The sequence below is a fragment of the Watersipora subatra genome, chromosome 11, assembly GCF_963576615.1.
Source record: "Watersipora subatra chromosome 11, tzWatSuba1.1, whole genome shotgun sequence".
In the NCBI taxonomy this organism is placed as follows: domain Eukaryota; kingdom Metazoa; phylum Bryozoa; class Gymnolaemata; order Cheilostomatida; family Watersiporidae; genus Watersipora; species Watersipora subatra.
The window spans coordinates 35,319,190-35,339,842 of NC_088718.1; the positions used below are offsets into that span (position 1 = coordinate 35,319,190).

The window sequence follows — 20,653 nt, forward strand, 5'->3', positions numbered from 1 at the left end:
AGGTTTTCCTCAATTGAGCAATGTTCAATGCTAAACCAATTCGAGCACTTTCACTATAGCGAGAAGTTTTCCACCATTAGAAATATATTTTTTAGTTATGAAAAAGCAGTTGAAATCTGCTAGAATTAAAATGCATCTTTGAATTGCCCACAAATTTCTGTGCAAAATGATGTATAACATTGCCTACTTTTATTGATTTTAAGCACAAAAAATACCAATGAAACGTGACGCTTGTCAAATTGTGCAGGGGGTTGCCATAATGTTGCACATCACTGTACCAGTGCAATATGTTACTGTCTCGATATAGCGGATTATCTGTTTCACACCACAGTATCTCGTTTTCAAGTTTGAGCTGTAGAAAAATTCTCAGTCTCAGCAGATCTAGGCATAGGCAAAAACTATTAAGCTTTATGCGCTTGGGTGTGTGGACTAACTCACATTCATCACGCTTAAAGCACATAAATTACATAATTTTTTATTTTATATTTCAATACATCAGAGTCTTGGCTTTCGAATGAGCTATTGTTTGCCATGGTGTAACAGACATTGGTTGGTGTTTATAGGATTTTCCCAGAGCTCTACCGCGAACAAGTTTACTGGCATAGTCTCGAAAATTGTGGCGTCACAATTCTCATATTCGTTGTTGTGTGCTCTTACCGCTTATTTATCAACTACGATAATGACGCAAGTGGCAGGCGAAGGTAGGACAACTCCAGAGAACGAATGAAAATGACAAAGGAGTCAGTGTCATTAGTTCTCTATGTACATATTATTTCTATGATAAGTACCTCAGACTCCAAGAATCATACTATATTTTCCCGATGATATTATACACTAGCTCTTTATTTTTAATGCGATGTTGAGGGTGACGACTGAGACTAATTATTTTCAAGCATTGCGTGATCTCGTGAAAGTGCGATTGACATTTAGTCCTAGGGCCACGCAACCGCAGGTCATAATTTAATCGATGGGATTTCATTACCTTTATCAACGACAGTACGTTTATTGAAGCATAATTAATTAACCCAGAACATGTGTTTGTATTGGTCGGGCGTTAGCACGATCGCGGGCATTGTTGATTATCTAGAATCTTAGTTTATTATTAGCGCTCTCTGGGTTTAACAGCACCGATTGTCACAGAAAAACGCAGCCTCAATGGCAGCGAAAGGGATCGACGACCTAAGGCTAAATGAGAATTATGGCGTCACATTTTGAGTACCTGAACCAAGTGTTTTTTTTGCAGGACGTACTTTTGACACCCCGTTTTTCATAGTTCTATTATTCTTTGTGTATTGAATATAGGCTCATTCGAAAGCCAAGACTCTGATGTATTGAAATATATAATAAAAAAATTATGTAATTTATGTGCTTTAACCGCTACACCATTGTCACTACTTTCTGTAAGAGATGAGTTTAATTTTCATACTCGTTAGTTGAGTCGCTAGAATATCTAGTATATTCAGCTACTAGTAGTTTGTTGATGCCATTCTTGTCAAAAACATAAGCACTTTTGAATCTTAGATCTACATTGTAAGTAGCATGAAAGATTAAGCACTCACTGCACATCATCACTGAAGTCTTCTGGCTCTGGGTTATACCACCTATTTATGTCATCAATGATACATGCTCGCATTTTGTAAGTAAACTCTTGAGTCTTTGTCGACAAACTGAAGAACGTCTTTTAGTGACTTGAGTAAAGGCAACACCATTGACATGGTGGTTTCAATTTCACTTAAAAAGCAAATCCATTTCTTTGTCATACAGATGACTGTGACAATTATTATCAACATATGTGTTGCTTGCAGTCATAGACTTAATGTAGTAGATGTATAGACAATAATAGTTATATTACAAGCAGTGTGGTTACACCAAATTTTCATCCTAACCTGAGAGTAAATCCGTTAACTACCTAAGGATATAGAACAGCGTGGATATCTTTCAGCAGCATTCCGTCGTGTCAGGTCAACACAATATGTGTATGTTTGCAATCACTGAATATCACTCGCCTTATGACTGGTTCTTCCTGCAGTATTCGGTCCAGCATATGGTATTTAGCACTCCACCTGGTCTCACAATCAGACACCATAGCTTTTTGAGGCAGTTTCAGTTTTGGAGCCTTTCGTAGATTTGCTTTTCAATGGAAGCTTTGTGTAAAATAGCCGGACATCTTTCAACGTTTATCATTCACATTGGCAGCCTTTGATTGATCCTTAAGAGCATCCTTAAGAGCACCACTGATGGCAAGGTGCAAACAATGGCCAAAGCAGTGCATGCGAGGGGTCATGAGAAGTCTACAAGCTTTCACCATGTTACTAGTGTTGTCAGTGGATATTGCACTCAAATTGCACAATGACAATGGCCAGTTGTCTAAGGAATTCTGTATAGCCTCTTGAATATTTTCAGCATTACGATTTCCTGGAGTATAGAAGCACTGTAGGCATCCGTTTTGAAATGACCAACTTCTATCAATAAAGCTTATGGCTAAAGCCATGTAGGGCTGATGTATCACTGGACCAGAAGTCTGAAGTAGAAGAATACATAGGGCATTGGTCCATAAGTAAACACTTCTGCTTGTCCACTTCAGAATTGCAGAGTTTGGGTAGTAACTTATTGGTAAATGTTTTTCTTCTAAGCAGCTGATATCGACGATCTAACACTGAGAGCAAATTTTGGGAACCAGGCTTTCCAATGGTGTAGATACAAGGTCCATCTTTGACAATAAATCTCAGAACTGCTTCATTGATTTTAGCGAAACGCTTAATAATAATTAATCATTAAGTCACTAATACTATTAGTAACAGCAATAGTGTTGAAGATAAACTAAGGATTGCTTGAGACTTACTGAAAAGCATGCTAAAAGCTCTAATGCAAACTTAAAGAATAGAGAAAGCATAATATTATTATGCTTTATTATTTATCTTGAGGTGTTGACTGATGTTCTAAAAAAAGAATCAAGGAGATTGACCAACCAGAAGCTGAGATATAGCCAGCCAAACACAGGTCTACCAAAAAACCTAAGTGTTTTGGTAATCATCAATATATGACATATGAAATCAACTTGTGTGCCATTGGTCAATTAAGCCAACTAATGCGCGCTCCTATAACAATCACAGCGTTTTAATTGGTTTAATCCCTGAAAGTATAGAACAATCAAATTGGGCCTAACAACCATTGCTCTGAGGATTCCGAACCAGTCCCTCTGACGTGTAGATTAGTTTTAGAATAAAATAATTACACGCATCTATTATTTCGCAACATTCTGCCATCACTTTCTACATATTATATTAGTTACATCATTTATTCTATACGCAGTTATATTATTATTTTGTATAATATGCATTATGATTATTATATTAATCATAAAAAATAATCATAGATAAGATAATAGATCAATAGAAAAATCAAATCAAAAGTTATCGTTTTCTTTTCTTACAGCAAGAGCAGCACGGTCAGCAGCAGTTATTCTTTTTAAGATTATGACTGTAGTGAACTTAAAGTCTGTTAATAGTGACGATAATCATGAAAATCAACTGAATGCTGCAGTAGATACACAGTAGAAAAATGATGAATGAACAAAAATTCACATTCCATTTCTTATTCTAAACGAACTGCAATCGCGGATGTTGCATATAGACTATACACGCGCCGTTCGTTGAACAGAGGATCTTCGGAGCATATTCGTGGAGATCGAGTTAAAATTTGAAGCACAATAGTCAAGGTTTGCTCTTCTGTTTTGAAAAATCACGGCGAGGGGTTGTGGGAAAATGCATTTACCACACAATGTTTGCTTGATTTTCCTGAGAAACCAGAGCTAGTCTAAATTATTTACTATCGCGAGAAGCGTTTCACATCTCGTAGCCAAAACAATCATTATACGTAACGGCGGTAAGGGTGCGCAACTCCGGCACAGGAACATTAAGTCGATTTCATACGTCACAGTTTTCGGGATTTTCGAAGGGTTTTCCTCTGATTCTTTCTTAGGTAGACCTGTGTTTGGCTGGCAATATCTCAGCTTCTAGTGGGTCAATCTCCTTGATTATTTTTTTAGAACATCAGTCAACACCTCAAGATAACTAATAAAGCATAATAATATTATGCTTTCTCTATTCTTTAAGTATTTTTAATACATAATAATGTCGGTGTTACCAAACCTAGCAGATTGTATTAATAATTCATGTAAATAAATTAAATCTTCATTGTTACGATGTTGTTCGTTATTAAAACCTATGTGCTTAACATTCACTATAAGAATAGTTCTTTGCATTCTCATCGCTTGCTTACAATCATACGATTCTCTTGATTATTCACACAGCCAGGGATCTGCTCAGCTGAGCTACCTGGAATGTGCCTAGTAGGAATAATGATGAAACATTGATTTCATCTTCTTTGTTAAGAGCATGAACAGCTGGGAGCATGAACAAACAACAGTAGCTAATAGCTAGTAATGGAATCAAATTAGACTTAGAAATGAAAACTGGTAGTCAAGTATTATAGCCTTTGCTCCAGTCTAACCCAAGTGTTTAGTAGTCGCTTAACGTACACCATGTTCCAGTTCAGAATGTATTAGACTACTAGAGTAAATTATGCCGAATTGGTACAAAATTGCACTTTTTATGCTGTTACTGCTTAAATATCAAGTTGTCCTTCTTTTCAGTACATATTATCATATTGTATGCTTATATTATCTTTGCCAAGGTCAGGCTGGAGCATACACAACTAACTTAACTTTTTAAAGTCTTGAAATTTATGATTGAAATAACTAGCAATTCCCCTGTCATACAGCCCACGACCAAAGTGATATTGGAAAAAAAGAAAGGGTACTGATGGTTGAGAAATGCAATATTAGCAGTCAAATGGCACTGCAGTGCAATAGGATAACTGCAATGCAATAGGATAACTGCAATGGTAGCTGTAATGTACTGGGTGTGGGTGTTATTATATACAACAAACAGCAATAATGAAAGGAAAAGATTATATGTTTATATCTCTCCCCCTGCAATAGGAGAAATGCAATATTGGCCAATATTAGAAGTAAGATGCACTGATATTATTAGAATAACCAATATTATTAATATAGTGATAATAGAAAACCAACGCACAATTTTGTTTACATTTCAAAACGTCATAGCTAACAATAACAAGAAGTTGTGATATTTATATAGATTTTTAGACAATCTATTTAAAAAAGTGTTTGGTCATGACAAACAGCAATAATGAAAGGAAAGGATTGTTTTATCTCTCCCCCTGCAATAGGAGAAATGCAATATTAGAAGTAAAATGCACTGATATTATTAGAATAATCAATATTATTAATATAGTAATACAGTAATACAGTAATAATAGAAAACCAGTGCACAATTTTGTTTACATTTCAAAACGTCATACCCTAGGACACTTATGTATTCGCCTCATCTAACTTTTGCGTTTTCGCGAAGTCATCTTCTCGCGAAAATTTCATGAGCGAAACTGAACTATCATAACGAACGAGCGAAAACGCGGAGTTAAATAGCTTTGTTCGTTGATACTGTAGAATGGAATTTTATAACGACATTTATTTTAACGTTTTTAACGACCACTATAGCATCGTTAAAATATAAACCAACAAAATAATTTGACTGTTAAATTTATTACGTTATTATTTTGCAATTAATTATGATTATTTTCCCATTAAGAATGATTTATAATGATAGGAATTTGATGTCAATGCACATGCATTAGTAGCGTTATCATTTGTTGGGGACATCAATCAATGCAGTGAGCACAACGTGTTGAAAGAAAATAAGACACACTGACACTCACAGTACTACACAAGCAGCATGGCTCTGGAAAGGTTTGGATTCACCACTGACACCTCTTCAATAACTTGTAATAGTTCAGAAGATGAGGCAATAGAGAAAGAGTTAGCTCTGATAAATAACACTAATAAAAAAGGAAGAGAAGAAGTTATAATAACTACACACTGTGCTAGTATCTGTAGCTGTAGTATTACTAGCAGCTGTATCATGTATGTATTCGTATACAACTTGTAATTACTGTAATAAAGATGTTAAGCAATTATTAGCAGCAGTTGAGTGTTTGGGAAAACGTTAAAATTAATACCTATACACAACACAGTTGATCGTTAAAATTAAAATACATTAATATAAAAACAAGCTAAATTGTGACAAAAACGTTTGAATTTTCAGCGTAATTAAATTCCATTCTACAGTAGTCCAAGAAACAAATGGCAGCAAGCGATCACATTGCATTATCGATCTCGGCCATACAATTCTACCTACGGTTCACAATTACAAACTAAACCCAAAATGAAAACTTTTTCTTACCGGCGAACCGAACTTGAGGAATATAATTATGTTTGTTCCACTGCATTTATTTTCACATCATTATATTTTTGCACTCATCAGAGTTGCGAAATTAAGTTGCCGCGGAATTTTACTCTGTATGCTACTCACGAAACTAAATACTAGCAAAATATAAGTGTCCTAGGGTAGCTAACTGTATCAAGAAGTTGTGATATTTATATAGATTTTTAGAAATTTTATTTAACAAAACTATTTAGAAAAAATAATAACAGTAACATATTGTCCATCATCGATGTTGTTAGTGTGACTATAACACTTCAATAGTCATCCAAACTTATAATTAAATATTGTAATAACCTCATAAGAATCGTTAGAAAAAAATATCATCGTCATTTCCTTTACTTTCACTGCTTTGGACATCAGTTAGAATACCAAAGTACTCAAAAGTTTCCAAAATTTCAGTTAATTTGAAATCGGCAATGAAGAAATGGTTTCAGTACTCCTACGTTAATTACAGAAACCTTCGGCAATTCGCCAATGCTATAGACTGGTGAAATGGGCACGTTATTCTTTCGTGAAATGCGCACGACTTGATGGTTCCATTCTCTGTCGCTCGGCGTTTCAATTGCCGGTCTTAATTTTGATAAAAGTAAGACTTAGCAAGTTTTAATAACGATTTTCGGCCAAATTAATCTGTCTATTTGTGTATAATCCGTTCAGATGGGTAAGTTTTAAGAATATGTCAACAATTTTCAAAGACTTGGTAATATATTTAAATAGGTTTATATGTGTTTTGTATTATTATTATACTTAAACGACTCCACAGAAAAATGGTTAAATTTGTTGATGAGATTTCGATACAAGGGTTTGCGACGTTGTTGATGAATAATTTTCGTGTGTTGTGTGCACATGCATTTATCATAAACACTCTCAAACATTCACTTCACTCGTTTGGTCATGGGATAAATTTATATTACTTTAGTAAGATACTACCAAAACAGTGGATAAGGTTATAATCAATGTGAAAGGAAAAAGTAACAGACTTATTGATGACGAAATGATATAACCTATTTAACGACGAGTTCATTCTTCGGCGAGTTTTCTGTAACAAATGACATTCATTAAACAAGGACTAACTGTATTCTTTCCTTTTGCTAAAATTGCTTGCGATCAGTTTTCTTATACGTGACATTGTTGCAGCGCGTTATGAGGTTGACTGGGAAGCTGTTTTCAAAGGATGAGGATCAGGAAACACCTGCCTCCTCCCGTCACTACTCTCTCTGTGTGATCAATGTATACACGAGTGGCACTGATCCCGGTAAAGATGAGGCAGCGTCTCCCAAGATTTCACAGAGTTATCAAAAAAAAACTCTTGGAACTGTGAATTGGTTAGTTTTCTCTGGTATCGTAGTGGCACCTTTAGTCACATGGAAGAATGAATTTGCCTTTGTTGTTAATTCCTTGATTTGCATCACTGTAGGTCTTTTAACAATTGCGACTTAGCCTAATTCTGTTTCATCATTCATGGTTTTAGTCACGATTCTCTGTTTAGTCTCCATTCTGTCGTCTCTTTGCAATTATAATAAATGACATAATCACATTTTCGTTTAATCTGCGCGTTTTTACCACGAACAAGTTTTGTTGATTTTAATCTTGAAACATCCTGCCAGTCAGATCACCTCAAAAGTAAAAAACAATCGCAAATGACAGGAAAATATCGATTCCGATAAAATCGAGTAAAATTTGGTGGAAATTCATCTTTAACTATGGAGTTTATTTTTGACTTGTGGTAGCTTATTGATTAGCTTACTGATTAGGCTTGTCATTTGAAGTTACAAACAGGTGGTGGGTAGATAAGAATAAGCGAAACAGAATACACTGAGTTTCATACAGAGTTTGTCTTGTTTGCACTAGTAACATGTTTTTACATTATTCACTGTATCTGTAGTACACTGTAATAGAACATGCATTTGTGGCCCTGCTGGAGTCGCCTGAGTATTATAAAGCTAGCTTCGGAGCCGTCTCATCGTTGTATTACTATTCATGGAGTAATCTAAGCATGAATATCTATAAAATACTTCTATTACTGGGATATTTGTTTTTGTTTATTTGAAGGTTAACCGCAGGTCAGATGCTGGTTGCTTTACTAATGATAGGGTGCCAAGTGGTCACATTCTATTGGCAGGTTACTGTAAGATTGCAGAGAGAAATTCAGTTATACAGGTTGAATATAGATTATGCTGCAGCTGGAATCTGGACCGGTCTCATTGTAAGTTTCTTACTCATTTATATTCTGAAGCCTCATTTTGCATATTTTTATCAACACGATCTGAGACCAAAAACTTGTAAGCGTAACATTGAATATTAGTAAATAGACATGGTGGTTCGTAGAATTAAAAAGTTGTAAGCGTAACATTGAATATTAGTAAATAGACATGGTGGTACATAGAATTAAAAAGTTGTAAGCGTAACATTGAATATTAGTAAATAGACATGGTGGTACATAGAATTAAAAAGTTGTAAGCGTAACATTAAATATTAGTAAATAGACATGGTGGTACATAGAATTAAAAAGTTGTAAGCGTAACATTGAATATTAGTAAATAGACATGGTGGTACATAGAATTAAAAAATTGTAAGCGTAACATTGAATATTAGTAAATAGACATGGTGGTACATAGAATTAAAAAGTTGTAAAATTTGAGGATTTAAAAAAGAATTGTAAGTATAACATTTTGTATTAGCATAGAGATATGGAAGTACAGAGAATTAAAACCTATGTAGCCTTAGATCCACAACCTAATTACTGCAGTGAGTTGTGGTGGCAAGCAGGCTTACCCTGTGACTGTTATGTCAAAGCTGGTCTGAATCTTCAAGTCTAGTGAGATGAGTTGTAGGATCATTTTAGATTCCCTGAGCTAAGTCTTGAAGATTAAACATAGCAGCGAGTCTGGAAAATATATATTGTAGAATGAGGGACAATGAACATTCTTTTAGATCTACTCATATCCGTCAACTCGGAGTTATCTTTTATATATCAGTTTTGTCAATATGTGAGTGGAATAGTAAATAATCTAGTCATGACCAACATATGAATCCAATAAAATCATTTTCAACAAACGCCTAATTAGGCTGTGGACGGAGCAGACAAAAGAGATTTAGAAGTGATTGTTGGCACCTCTTTCAGTTGCAACTTCTGTAGTGATTTAGCCTAATTTGAGTATGGAGACTTCAAAACTGAAGAGCTGCTACAGCTGCCATTTGCAGCTTCTGTGAGATATTGGATGAAAAAAAATCATGTTTTCAGATTTATCTTCCTTGTCAATAAGATTCTGAAGCTGTAGACTCGCAACTATGTCATATAATTATATTGCAGTGATTTAAGATGTCAATGATCAATTCAAAATTCCATTTTTTATCTATTTTCTAATATTTTTCCCATGATTGTTGTTACATGTAAATGTAAACTATATACATATACATATATCTCAAAGTTTGTTGTTTGTTGTTCACCTGTCCAGCTATAGCGTTTAAAATGTAGCAATGAACAATGCGCTTCGTACTGGATTTGAACTCACAAAGATTGCAACTGCATGTTTGTAACCACAAAGCTAAGTTGTGGTTATAGATCTATCTCTATATAAATCAGTAAAACAGACTATAACTTTCAATAAAACACTTGATTACTACTAGTTTCATGCTTGCTAAGAGCAGTCTTCAGATAAAACGTTTGTACCAGATTTGGTTACTTTATAGACAAATAGAACTATTAAAACTACTAAAACCTTGTAGCTGGATGAATATGGTCGTTAAAGGATTCATGTAAACATCAGGCTTTAAAATTTGATAGTAAGAATTTGCTAGCGTATCTACAGGCGCTGAGGAGTTCATTACGTTTGTTCAATGATGCTAGGTGTGGCATCTTTGAGCAAATGTTTGTTCATTACTTTTGCTCAATGATATTAAAGTTAAAGAATTTATATTTATTAAATGTTAAAGGATGTTCAAGCTAGGTGTGGCCTGTATATGATATAGAATTTTTCCTTTAGACACAATGCACAGTTTTTAGGTGTTTTTTAACAACTATAACTATTAAAATTTTGGAACAGATTAAAGAATCCACATCGTGGAAGATTTGATCTCAGACACTCCTGTTCACCGGTCCCATCTTTTAGCAATTAATCCACACGAGTTTGATGGATTCAACAGGTGATATATGTCACGTTATGATGTTACGCCGTAACGTCATGAAGAGCAATAGGTTGAGCAGTTAGCTTACTCAAAGTTGCCATTATCAATGTGCCAGGCTAATAGCAAGTGGCCGGCAACTATGTTACCTCTCATTGTTTATAAGCTGATTTTAATAGCCATGCAACGCCGGGAATTTCGCTAGTAGAACATTAAGAATAATAGGAACAATACTAGATTCCTTTGCTAGACTAAACAGTTGCCTTTAACTAGAAGAGCTACATATATTTTGTAGCCTGACAACATTGGAATTCAAAGACTAGTGTCATCATTTACGTAGGCAATGAATTTGAGTACAATACTTAAAAAACTAGACACCTTTAGTTTTTCCACTTCATTTAGGGCTACAGTGAAATAATCACACTTGGCTTACATGTACTATGTGTTGGTTTAAAGGAACTCGTCATAATATCACACACCTTTTATCTGATGTCTGAAAATCGCCCTTGGTGTCACTCCGCACTTGTGCAAAAATTAATGCATTTTTGATTAGATGCTACTACACAAAAATAAATATACTCTGGGATTTTTTCTTAAATTCATACATCAGTGATATGTATATGACAGTAGAGCCTCATTTGGAAACAAAAGCGTTTTGCGTTGATATTTACAAAGTTTTACTTTTCATTTTAACTTTGTCGAAAACTCAAATATTATAACATTTTCAAATACAGCCTAACTTACATATCGCAGAACCTTAATTTGATATCTTCATTTGATTATTACTCTAGAAGTGTTGAAAACTAGAGTGCCACACTTTAATTGACCGCCACTTCTATTTGGTTGCCATTTTGACATTCTTTGACCTTTATGAACCGATTTTTGATGATCAATAGAAAAATGTTGACAAATTGGTACTAATAATTACTCGGTACATCAATAGCAATTAATACTTAATTTGTAGTGAAGCTAGTAGTTTAATATAATTTTTGAGTTCAAATCTTAATAATGCAATCTTTTTCCCTGCTTCTAACCTTGGCTTCATACGGTTGGATGGACTGACATGGCAATTAATTTAGTCAAGACTAGCTGTGCTACCCGGCGTTTTCCGGGTATTAAAAATCAGCTTATAAACAATGAGAGTTGCCTGCCACTTGCTCTTAGCCTGGCACATTGCTAATGGACAATTTAATTAAGCTTACTGCTGAGAGCTACGGCTTCTACGGAGCTACGTCATGACCGAAAACGCTAATCTCTCTGCTTGCATATACTGACATACAATATATCACCTCGCTAATTGATCAAGCTCTGTGGATTAGTTAGTAAGGCAGTTGGACTGGCGAGCAGGAGGGTCCGAGATCAAATCTTCTGCGATATGGATGCAATATTTCAATAGCTATAGCTGAACGCACCTACAGACATACGATCAACTTTGAGAAACATATATATATAGATGAGCTAGAAGTTCTATGAACCGTATGCATCATCCAGTTAATAACATTAGAAACGAGTTGGGTATCGTTTAGAAAAAATTATTTTGTAATTATTTTGTTACTAAAATTGTTCAGATACAAATAAATACTGGTACGTGTGTAATTTGTTTTCCTGATTGCATTGTTTTCAATTATTTCATTTGCAGAAGTATGTGTCAGCAGTGCGTGAAGAATGTTTGGCTTGGCTCCGCTAATCGCTGAAATTTTTATGAACGTTTTTTTCTGTTTGAAACTCGTGCTACTATCTGGCGTATCGGTATATATAGAGACTATATAAGTGTGTGCAGTCCGAGCGGGCTGGTCTATAGCCTCAGGTAAGAACAATGTTATGGGTTCAAAGAAGTTGAATTGGCCATTCATTCTCCTGCTACAAGAACCTTTTACCAAGATGACAACGAAGTGAAGTGAATAAACAGCAATCTTTCCTTTGTAGATTCTTGTCACTGGAATTGTGGGTAAATGCGCTGTGAATAGGAATGCTCGCTGCCTGGTACGTAGCAAAGCCACTGTTTGCTTAGGGTTACTGTTTTTTTTTCTGTCATTTACGCTTGTTCATCTTCTACATGATTGACTCTAAAACGTGTTTAAAACTCTTCATTTCATCTCCTTGGTAGATGGAAGAAACCACTTTGAAACTTTCTATCTGCTTAGAAAACAATGAAGTAATATAATTTCACACAATTTTATTCAAGGTGGCATTTACAGCTAAGATCATTGCTGTTTAATACTTAACATTGATTTTACACTAAATTTTGGCAAAAAGTATCAGTGTTTTTTTATCATTTGCGATTGTTTTTTATGTTTGAGGTAATCCGACTGTCAGGATGCTTCAAGATGAAAATCGACAAAACATGATCGTGGTTAAATTCTCTGAAGAAAAAATGTCAGAAATGACATCGCTAGTTGTTATCGTAGGGATAGTTGATATCAGCTGTTGGTTCAAGTTGCAGCATTACACGTCTCTATTCTGTCGGTCTCTTGCAACTATAGATGTCATATTCACACTTTTGCTTGGTTGGAGTGTTTTTATCGCGATCAAGTTTTGTCAATTTTAATCTATAAACATCCAGGCAGTCTGATCACCTCAAACATAAAAGACAATCACGCATGATAAAAAATACCGATGATGTCAGATAAATCGACTAAAATGTTGTTTGAGTTCATTGTTACCTATCGGCAGTATTAATCAAGAGTAAATCAGAAATCATCTCCAGTTCTCTGCTAAGGTTTCTTCTGTGAACTCAGTGCCTAGTTTTTCGCTTTTGTTGTATCCTTTTTGCATCATGCTAGATCAATTGTTCGTCCGAAAGTAAAGATGGCCAGGCTCGCACGGGATATAACTTGCGTTATCATTAGTTGAATATCTCTGACACAGGATATTACTTCCGTTATCATTGGTTGAATATCTGTGACACAGGATATAACTTGCGTTATCATTGGTTGAATATCTGTGACACAGGATATAACTTGCGTTATCATTGGTTGAATATCTGTGACACAAGATATAACTTGCGTTATCATTGGTTGAATATCTGTGACTCAGACAAAACAATCAGAAAAATCTGGTGATGTGTGACCTCCCAGACGAAACTAACTTTTTGTTCATGTATAAATAGGTGATTCTTAACCTTGTTGAATGCACTGAACGGAACAACTTTCATGAATGCGCTTTCATTGACCCCTTCTTTATCGATAAAAATAAAATATGATTTTTTCATGCATGTATGTTCGACTGGTGCCCAAAACGAACTGTGCTTTAACATCGCTGTGTTCAAAGACTAAAATTTTACAATGCATGAACTCACAACAAATTACATATCTTTTCATAAAGACACGTCCCCGCAACTCTGTGCACTCAACTGTTGCCTTTGAGAGACCTTTATCTGACCCATTAGACTGACCCATCAAACCCAGGTTAAGAACCACTTATCTAAAGTTTTGTTGGAGTTATGTCCTCATGTACAGAAGATATGAAGGAGTTTATCGTGTCCAGTACATGTTTTCTGTGCTTGTAGATTGTTGCTCAGTTGGTCTTGAATGCATTTGCCGTGCTATTTGCTATCGCACTTGTTGTTTTCGCTTCTATCAGTGTGGCAACATTTTGGGAGTGCAAGACGAGCGGATTCATCGTCCATGCTGAGTACGTTACATTTATTTACCGCCTGTTATACTTTGTCTATTTTTGTAGCCATCGTTTGTAATTGATTTATTACTAAAATATATGATATGTCATATTTTAGGTGAGCATATTGCGGTGTACTAAATGTGGGTTATGCTGAGGAATACATAATTTGTGCACTTTTTTGAGCTCATTATTTACAGCTACGAAAATATCTTACCAAAATACTTCTAAACTAATATCATATATTGTATTTACTGTATATGCTTGTACTATATTCAGTTTGTAGCTCCTGATTGGCCATGGGAGTTATTCTCCTAAGCCTTTTACACTGATAACTGGGTTTTACAAAACATGTGATTCGCTGTTCAACTAATAGAAAACTGATAAGTTTGGTACTATATATAAGATATATTCTTTCAATTAAACTTCGCAAAGGCTGCTGGTAAAATCTCTATAATTTTGATTCTGGTATTTACTAAGAGATGTACAGTGGTATGTGAAATAAACAGGACTCTTTTGTTGGAAAACACAAATTCTTATTTACAACATTGTTACTCATGGTGAATTTAGTCAACAACCATAAATATACCCTACAGCTTTATGTATATATCAATTTATTGGCAATAATTTAATTTTAAATAGAAATTTGTTTCAAATTATTTTTTACAACAATAATAAAACAAAAAAGAAGGGCAACAGTTAGCCACTAAAATCGAATAAATAGTTTGACAAATAGTATTTACAATACCTAATAACACTGGTGCTATAGCTTGATAATCTTTCTATGAAAAGGTCTGCTTGTATTGGTACTATGGTACTATGGTACTATTTAATACTAGAATTCTAAATGTCAAATAATGCTTGTAATGTTTAATATTCTATGTCATACATTTGTGACCTTCTAACTGTACACCTTTTTAACAAAACTGTCTGGTGATTCTTTAGGGGAATCGCAATTGGTACAAACATTTATTCCTGGTTAAAAATACAAATTGAGAGTTGTCTTCTCAGTTAGTCAAAATTGGAGAAAATATCCCACAACTCTTAATATAGTACAGTTTGATTAATGTTAGTTCTTGTTTAAATACAGTGGAGTCTTTATTTGCGAAACTAGTTCGTTCCGAAAACCAGTTTGAAAGTAAAAATGTGTTTTATCATATGAATTTCATAATCCGTTCCAAGCTCCTACAAAACTCGAACATAAAATTTGTATAAATATATGTAATGGTTTAAAGCTGTAACTAACGCATGCTAGAATCACAACGCTACATAATAACTAGAAAAAGTACGTAGACATGGAAGGCAAAAATAATTGAGAAAAATTATTGAAAGCGACAAACAGTAAGTTTGTTTACCTTTGACACTGGCCGTTTCGATGAAGCTAAGCGAAAGCTGTGGGTAGTGGGAGGATGACAGTCAGAGGTGGGAGATGTATTGTTGTCTTGACATTGTTGTACTCACAATGAGTGTTTGAAAAAATAAGTAGAGAGTTTTATTTACATCAGTTTGCACTGAAGAACTGCCCTATGTCATCATACAGAATATAGAACGCTTGAATTGCTAGAAACTAAACTTGTCCTACTCTGTATGTGATGTGTGATAACTCCAAATTATGAGCACATTACATTTATAGCATAAAAAATTCAAAATAGACAAACGCAGCAAAGTTGAAATTTCTTTCTTTTTTGCTTTTCCAGCTTTCATTTTTGTTCTACCTTTCAAACAAATGAAATAAACGAGTCTCTAAGCAAAATGCCTTTCCATATTTCGTATTTAGAAACTTTTGTAAGTCGAAGCTATATTTATATGAAAATATGTTTTGGAACTTTAAAATTTCATAAGTAGAGGCTCCACTGTATTTCAACTACAGGTCAGTAAAAAAGTTAGAATTAAATTTTTGCTTTAGATGAGGATGCTAGAGTGCGCAAGGTCAGAGGGTTCAAGGTTGGAGGTTTTTTGAGTCTAAACAGTTTCACCTTATTTGTTAATGACTGGAAGAACAAAAAATAGTCCTAACTACAAAGGCAACATGACCTTGACACATGTCATGATACATGTTGATGACATCTTAGTACCGCTAAAAACCATTTTGATTTATCTAGCATTTAGTAAAAACATGTTATGCACTTTGAAAAAGCTGTGAATAAAGAGATAGCATCACAGTTCTTTAAAATATGCCTGGAACGCTGATTGAATAGTCATGGCTACATAAGTTTGGGAGTTTCAACTTTTCCTTGTATAAATTTGTGTCCTTGCGGTTATGACACTGAATGGCAATTTTTTTTTTGACGCACCATATGTTAAACATTTTTTCATAAAAGTGACCATAAAAATAAAATGAAAGGGGTTTAATATTTTTGTTCTTTTTAGAAAAAAAGTATATATATAAGGTTTAAAAGTTATATATATACAGTCAAACATGGATAACTCGCTCTCGGATAGCTCGAACACATGGTTAACTCGAACGGTTTCTTTGGTCCGTTCCCACGTAATGATAAATTGCTTTAGATAACTCGACCTCAACTCTGTTAACTCGAACAGTATTTTGCCCTACGGCTACCGAGACGGTTGTTATCGCTTTAGAAAATCACTTCTAAGCCATAGATGTAAACCTCAACTTTTCGTAAATCATAGGCGTCGTTATTACTACCATCGGCAAAATATTTTTGTCAACGAATTTTCTAAAGGTTTGGTAAAATTTGATTTGACCAAACATCCGCTTAGCGATGGCCCTTCGGAAGCAAGGAAAAGTGAGGTAACCTTCGCATAAACTTCAAGAAAAATCGGCAAAATTGATCTTGGTAAAAACGCTCAAAAGAAAAAGATGTATTTTCTTCTGAGCATTTCAACAACGATCGAGTTTTGCCAATTTTAATCTAAAAAACGTCATGGCAATAACATCACCTCAAACAACAAACCAATCTCAAGTGATAAAATAATCTCTATACTTTTTGATAAATACGTTTTAAACTTTACATTAGAAGCATTAATTTGAAACAAGCCATTTATGCTTTTGATTTATATTATAGTTTGTAGATGTACATGAATCTACTAATAAATAAATAAATACATGGACTTGTGACAGTGCTCTGATAATTTGAACGCTCTGATAACTCGAACACTTTCGCTTGGTCCCGTGAAGTTCGAGTTATCCATGTTTGACTGTATATAATTTATATGTGTAATTTGTGTATAAGCTATAAGTGCTCGAAAGTCAAAGTGCGACAAAAAAGCACATCATTGCATTTTTTTATTGCACGTTTACTTTCTTAAAGTCTGTGAAACAACGTAGTGCCGTGGGGAGTTTTTACCTTCGAGACATGTATAGCATAAACTTTGAATCTAATTTAGATGAATTTATTTTACTAAACACATACTTAAAGGAAGTTTTAGTATGTGTTTTACTAAACTTCAAATTTTAACTAAAATTTTATCACTTACATGTATCTATCTGTTTTTGAATTCGTTTTTACTATAACCTAACATGAATAACGCTGGACTGAGATAGCAAACAACGTATATCCCTTTCAGGCGTTGTGGGAGGGATTTTAGCCAATAGCATATTGACATTTTTGTTATTTTGTTGTATCCAGTACACCAATTGCCAAATTTTAACGTCGGGAAAAGTTTTTGCTGATATCGTATAGTGAAAAACAAATTTGCCTTCGTATGGCGAGGACGAGAAACCGTCGTGTTCCATTGAGAAAGGCGAAAAAGATCTTATCACAGTCGCATCGTTATATGATTTTTCTTGCCTTGTATCGTATAACAAGGCGAAAAAAATGTTATAAGATGCAACCTGTAGGCGTACTGTATTAATCGATAATTTAGAGTGTGCAATTGTGAAAAGAATATGCATTATATGGTAAAAGCGTTGGAGTGGTAAGAATGGTGTATCCTTGTGGTTAGGTGTTTGCAAACTTGCGGCTTCAATCTTTGTGAGTTCAAATTCAGTACGAAGTGCATTGTTCGTTCTTAGATTTTAATCGCTATAGCTGGACAGACACTGGACAACGACAGACAAACTTTGAGATATATACATATATTGACTATTAATTTTGGATTAAGTAAAGATTTGCAACAATAAAGTGATGAGTTGTTTGCCCTCTATTGGTAACTATCTATTCATAGTGATTCGTCCTATCACTCTGGTTATGGCCACCACAATGACTACATTCGCCATGACTATGACTACGCTGCCACCACCACAACAACCACAACAACCACAACAACCACACCACCTCCTGTCTCTTTCTATGGAGAGTTGATTGGACGTGATGATGACAGCCTCCAATTTTTCTACTGCACCCATGTATGTCTACATTCTGCCTTTGTTTCACCAGCTTTTATCTGATCTAGAAACTAGCCTTTGAGGAATACTTGTTGAATATATTTTCTGTTTAAAAGTTTTTTGAAGGTTTTTCATAATTTGTTGTAGCATTTTGTTGGACAAGTATGAATAGTTCTACTATTATAATGGAATCTTTTAACTGAATGAACTCAGTTAAAACTGCAGATTAATTACTAAGAACAGTCAAAGAATTAGCAATGATGAGTATAACTTGTAGAGAGAAAACTGTGATGGCATTTGTTTGCCGTTATCATTACTAGCAAAAAATGCCTCTGATTGTTTTGCTTGTGATCCACATTTATTAAAGTTCTTCTGACTGCATCTGTAGCTTCATTTCAGTTTCTGTTTCTGACACCCATTTTACTCGTGTATAATAACGTTGCATTACAGGTTAACCTTGACTTACAACCACCTTGACTCATGAGTAGGCCGACCTGCTACATGAAATTTGTCTCGACATACAAAGTAAATTCTATCATATGGTGTCCAAAGTTTCTCAAAACATTACAGTGAATGTGAAGTGAATTAAACAAGGTGCAATGTATTTTATAAGATTATTTGCTCTAACACACAGCAATGTCAAATCTTGACTGTACAGTGGTTGCGATCACCATACAGAGTTGTCAGTTAAACAAGTACCAATTAAACGGGAAACCGTAGAAAACTTTTACAGATTATTAATTTAGTTTTTACGTAGTCTTTAACTCTTTCGGTACCAAAAATGTTTTATTATCAGAACATTATTACGTATTTGGTAAAACCTAATATCCGACAGGTGTATATAAATCCTCATAACTTTCGAACAGTCTATAAAAAATAATCTTATACCAAAAAATCAGTATAAAGTTCTACATCAGTTGATGCCATGAAAAATACAACAACTGCGTTGCAGAAAGAGAATGATCACGTTTTCCACCATTTTCGAAAAGACCGTGGGCATGTCTGAGTCAGACGATTTATCAATATTATGACGGTAAAGGTTTTTGCAAAACTGCGCTCAATATGGTGTGTAAACATATTTTTTATTGGCCTAATGCATGCAAATAATTGTTTCCTGCTGGAAGTTTAAGAAATTTTAAGTGCAGATATGATCGGCTAACTAATTAGCTACTCACTAATCAGAAACGATCTGTACAAAGCCATGCACCATATAGCTTTTGGCCATACCAAAACGCTTTGTCGAGCCGTACTATGTGGCTCGTGCTAGAGAAAGAATTAAAACATTTTCAAGCCAAGTTTTGAATTGCTGCCAGATGTTTAAAGGCTGGTTCGCACTATATCGCTGTTAGTCAGCGTTTTCCTTTTGGCGTTCATCATTGATTATGTGAACCATAAACCGATGGCATTGACCAAGCAACGCGGACACGTCGGGAAAGTTTGCAGCTGTCAAACTTTCCCGATATTTCGCCAAGAATCGATGACCGCCTTTCAAATGTGAACCACTTCGGTGGTGCTAATTCGTGATCGTGAATAGCGTGATTTATTCATATTCATTTATGATAGTCGCTGCGGGACTAGTATTAAATTCCAGCACACGAAAACACAGAGATTTATTCACAAAAGTTGAAAAAAAATTGGGAACGCTACGTCACGGAATATTTCCTAATGCAAACGGGATAGGTTTTTGATAGTGTGAACAATGTTATCATCGATGATCCACCGAAGTATTGTGGCATCAACGCCAAGATACGGCGATATAGTGTGAATCAGCTTTTACTTCTACTTGATTTGTTTGAAAGTTGATTTGAAAAGTTTTGGACAACATTGTGTGTTAGTATTTTGTATGTCAAGGTTGGGTCATATAGTCGTTGCTGATCTTCATACTGAGTCCTCCTTGGAAATGTGCTGGTGGCCTGAATCAAGTTTGCGATTAGAACCTGCTTCCAACTGACAAGCACAAATTAAACAGACATCATCATTCACTCTTTCAGGTTCTGTTCACTGTGTGGATGATACTGGAGGTAACCATGGTTGTCAGTGGGCTGGTGGCTCTGGGACTGGCCATCACACTTTTGGTGAAGAGCAGCAACGCTCTTTGTCTCTGCTGTCGCCGTTGCTGTACTGTCGACGACAAAGAGGTCAGCACCTTGTTTGTCCTTTTTCATGGTCATATATCACATCAGTATTGTGCTAAGGGGAAACACACTGGAGGCAAAATAAGAGGGCCTGTGAAACGCTAGGGCGAGAGTCAGCCTTG

At 35.0% G+C, this 20,653-nt stretch overlaps 1 protein-coding gene across 2 annotated transcripts in view; it reads left to right on the forward strand.

Annotated features, from left to right (window-relative positions):
* The window catches only part of LOC137408548 (uncharacterized), a 33,354-nt gene that overhangs the window by 9,266 nt on the left and 3,435 nt on the right, over positions 1-20,653 (forward strand). For both annotated transcript variants that reach the window (XM_068095114.1, XM_068095115.1), the window contains exons 2-7: positions 7,503-7,690; positions 8,418-8,571; positions 12,417-12,473; positions 13,999-14,123; positions 18,237-18,417; positions 20,388-20,534. In XM_068095114.1, coding sequence (XP_067951215.1) covers positions 7,509-7,690; positions 8,418-8,571; positions 12,417-12,473; positions 13,999-14,123; positions 18,237-18,417; positions 20,388-20,534 — 846 coding nt within the window. In that variant the 5' untranslated portion in view covers positions 7,503-7,508. The remainder of the gene's footprint in view (positions 1-7,502; positions 7,691-8,417; positions 8,572-12,416; positions 12,474-13,998; positions 14,124-18,236; positions 18,418-20,387; positions 20,535-20,653) is intronic.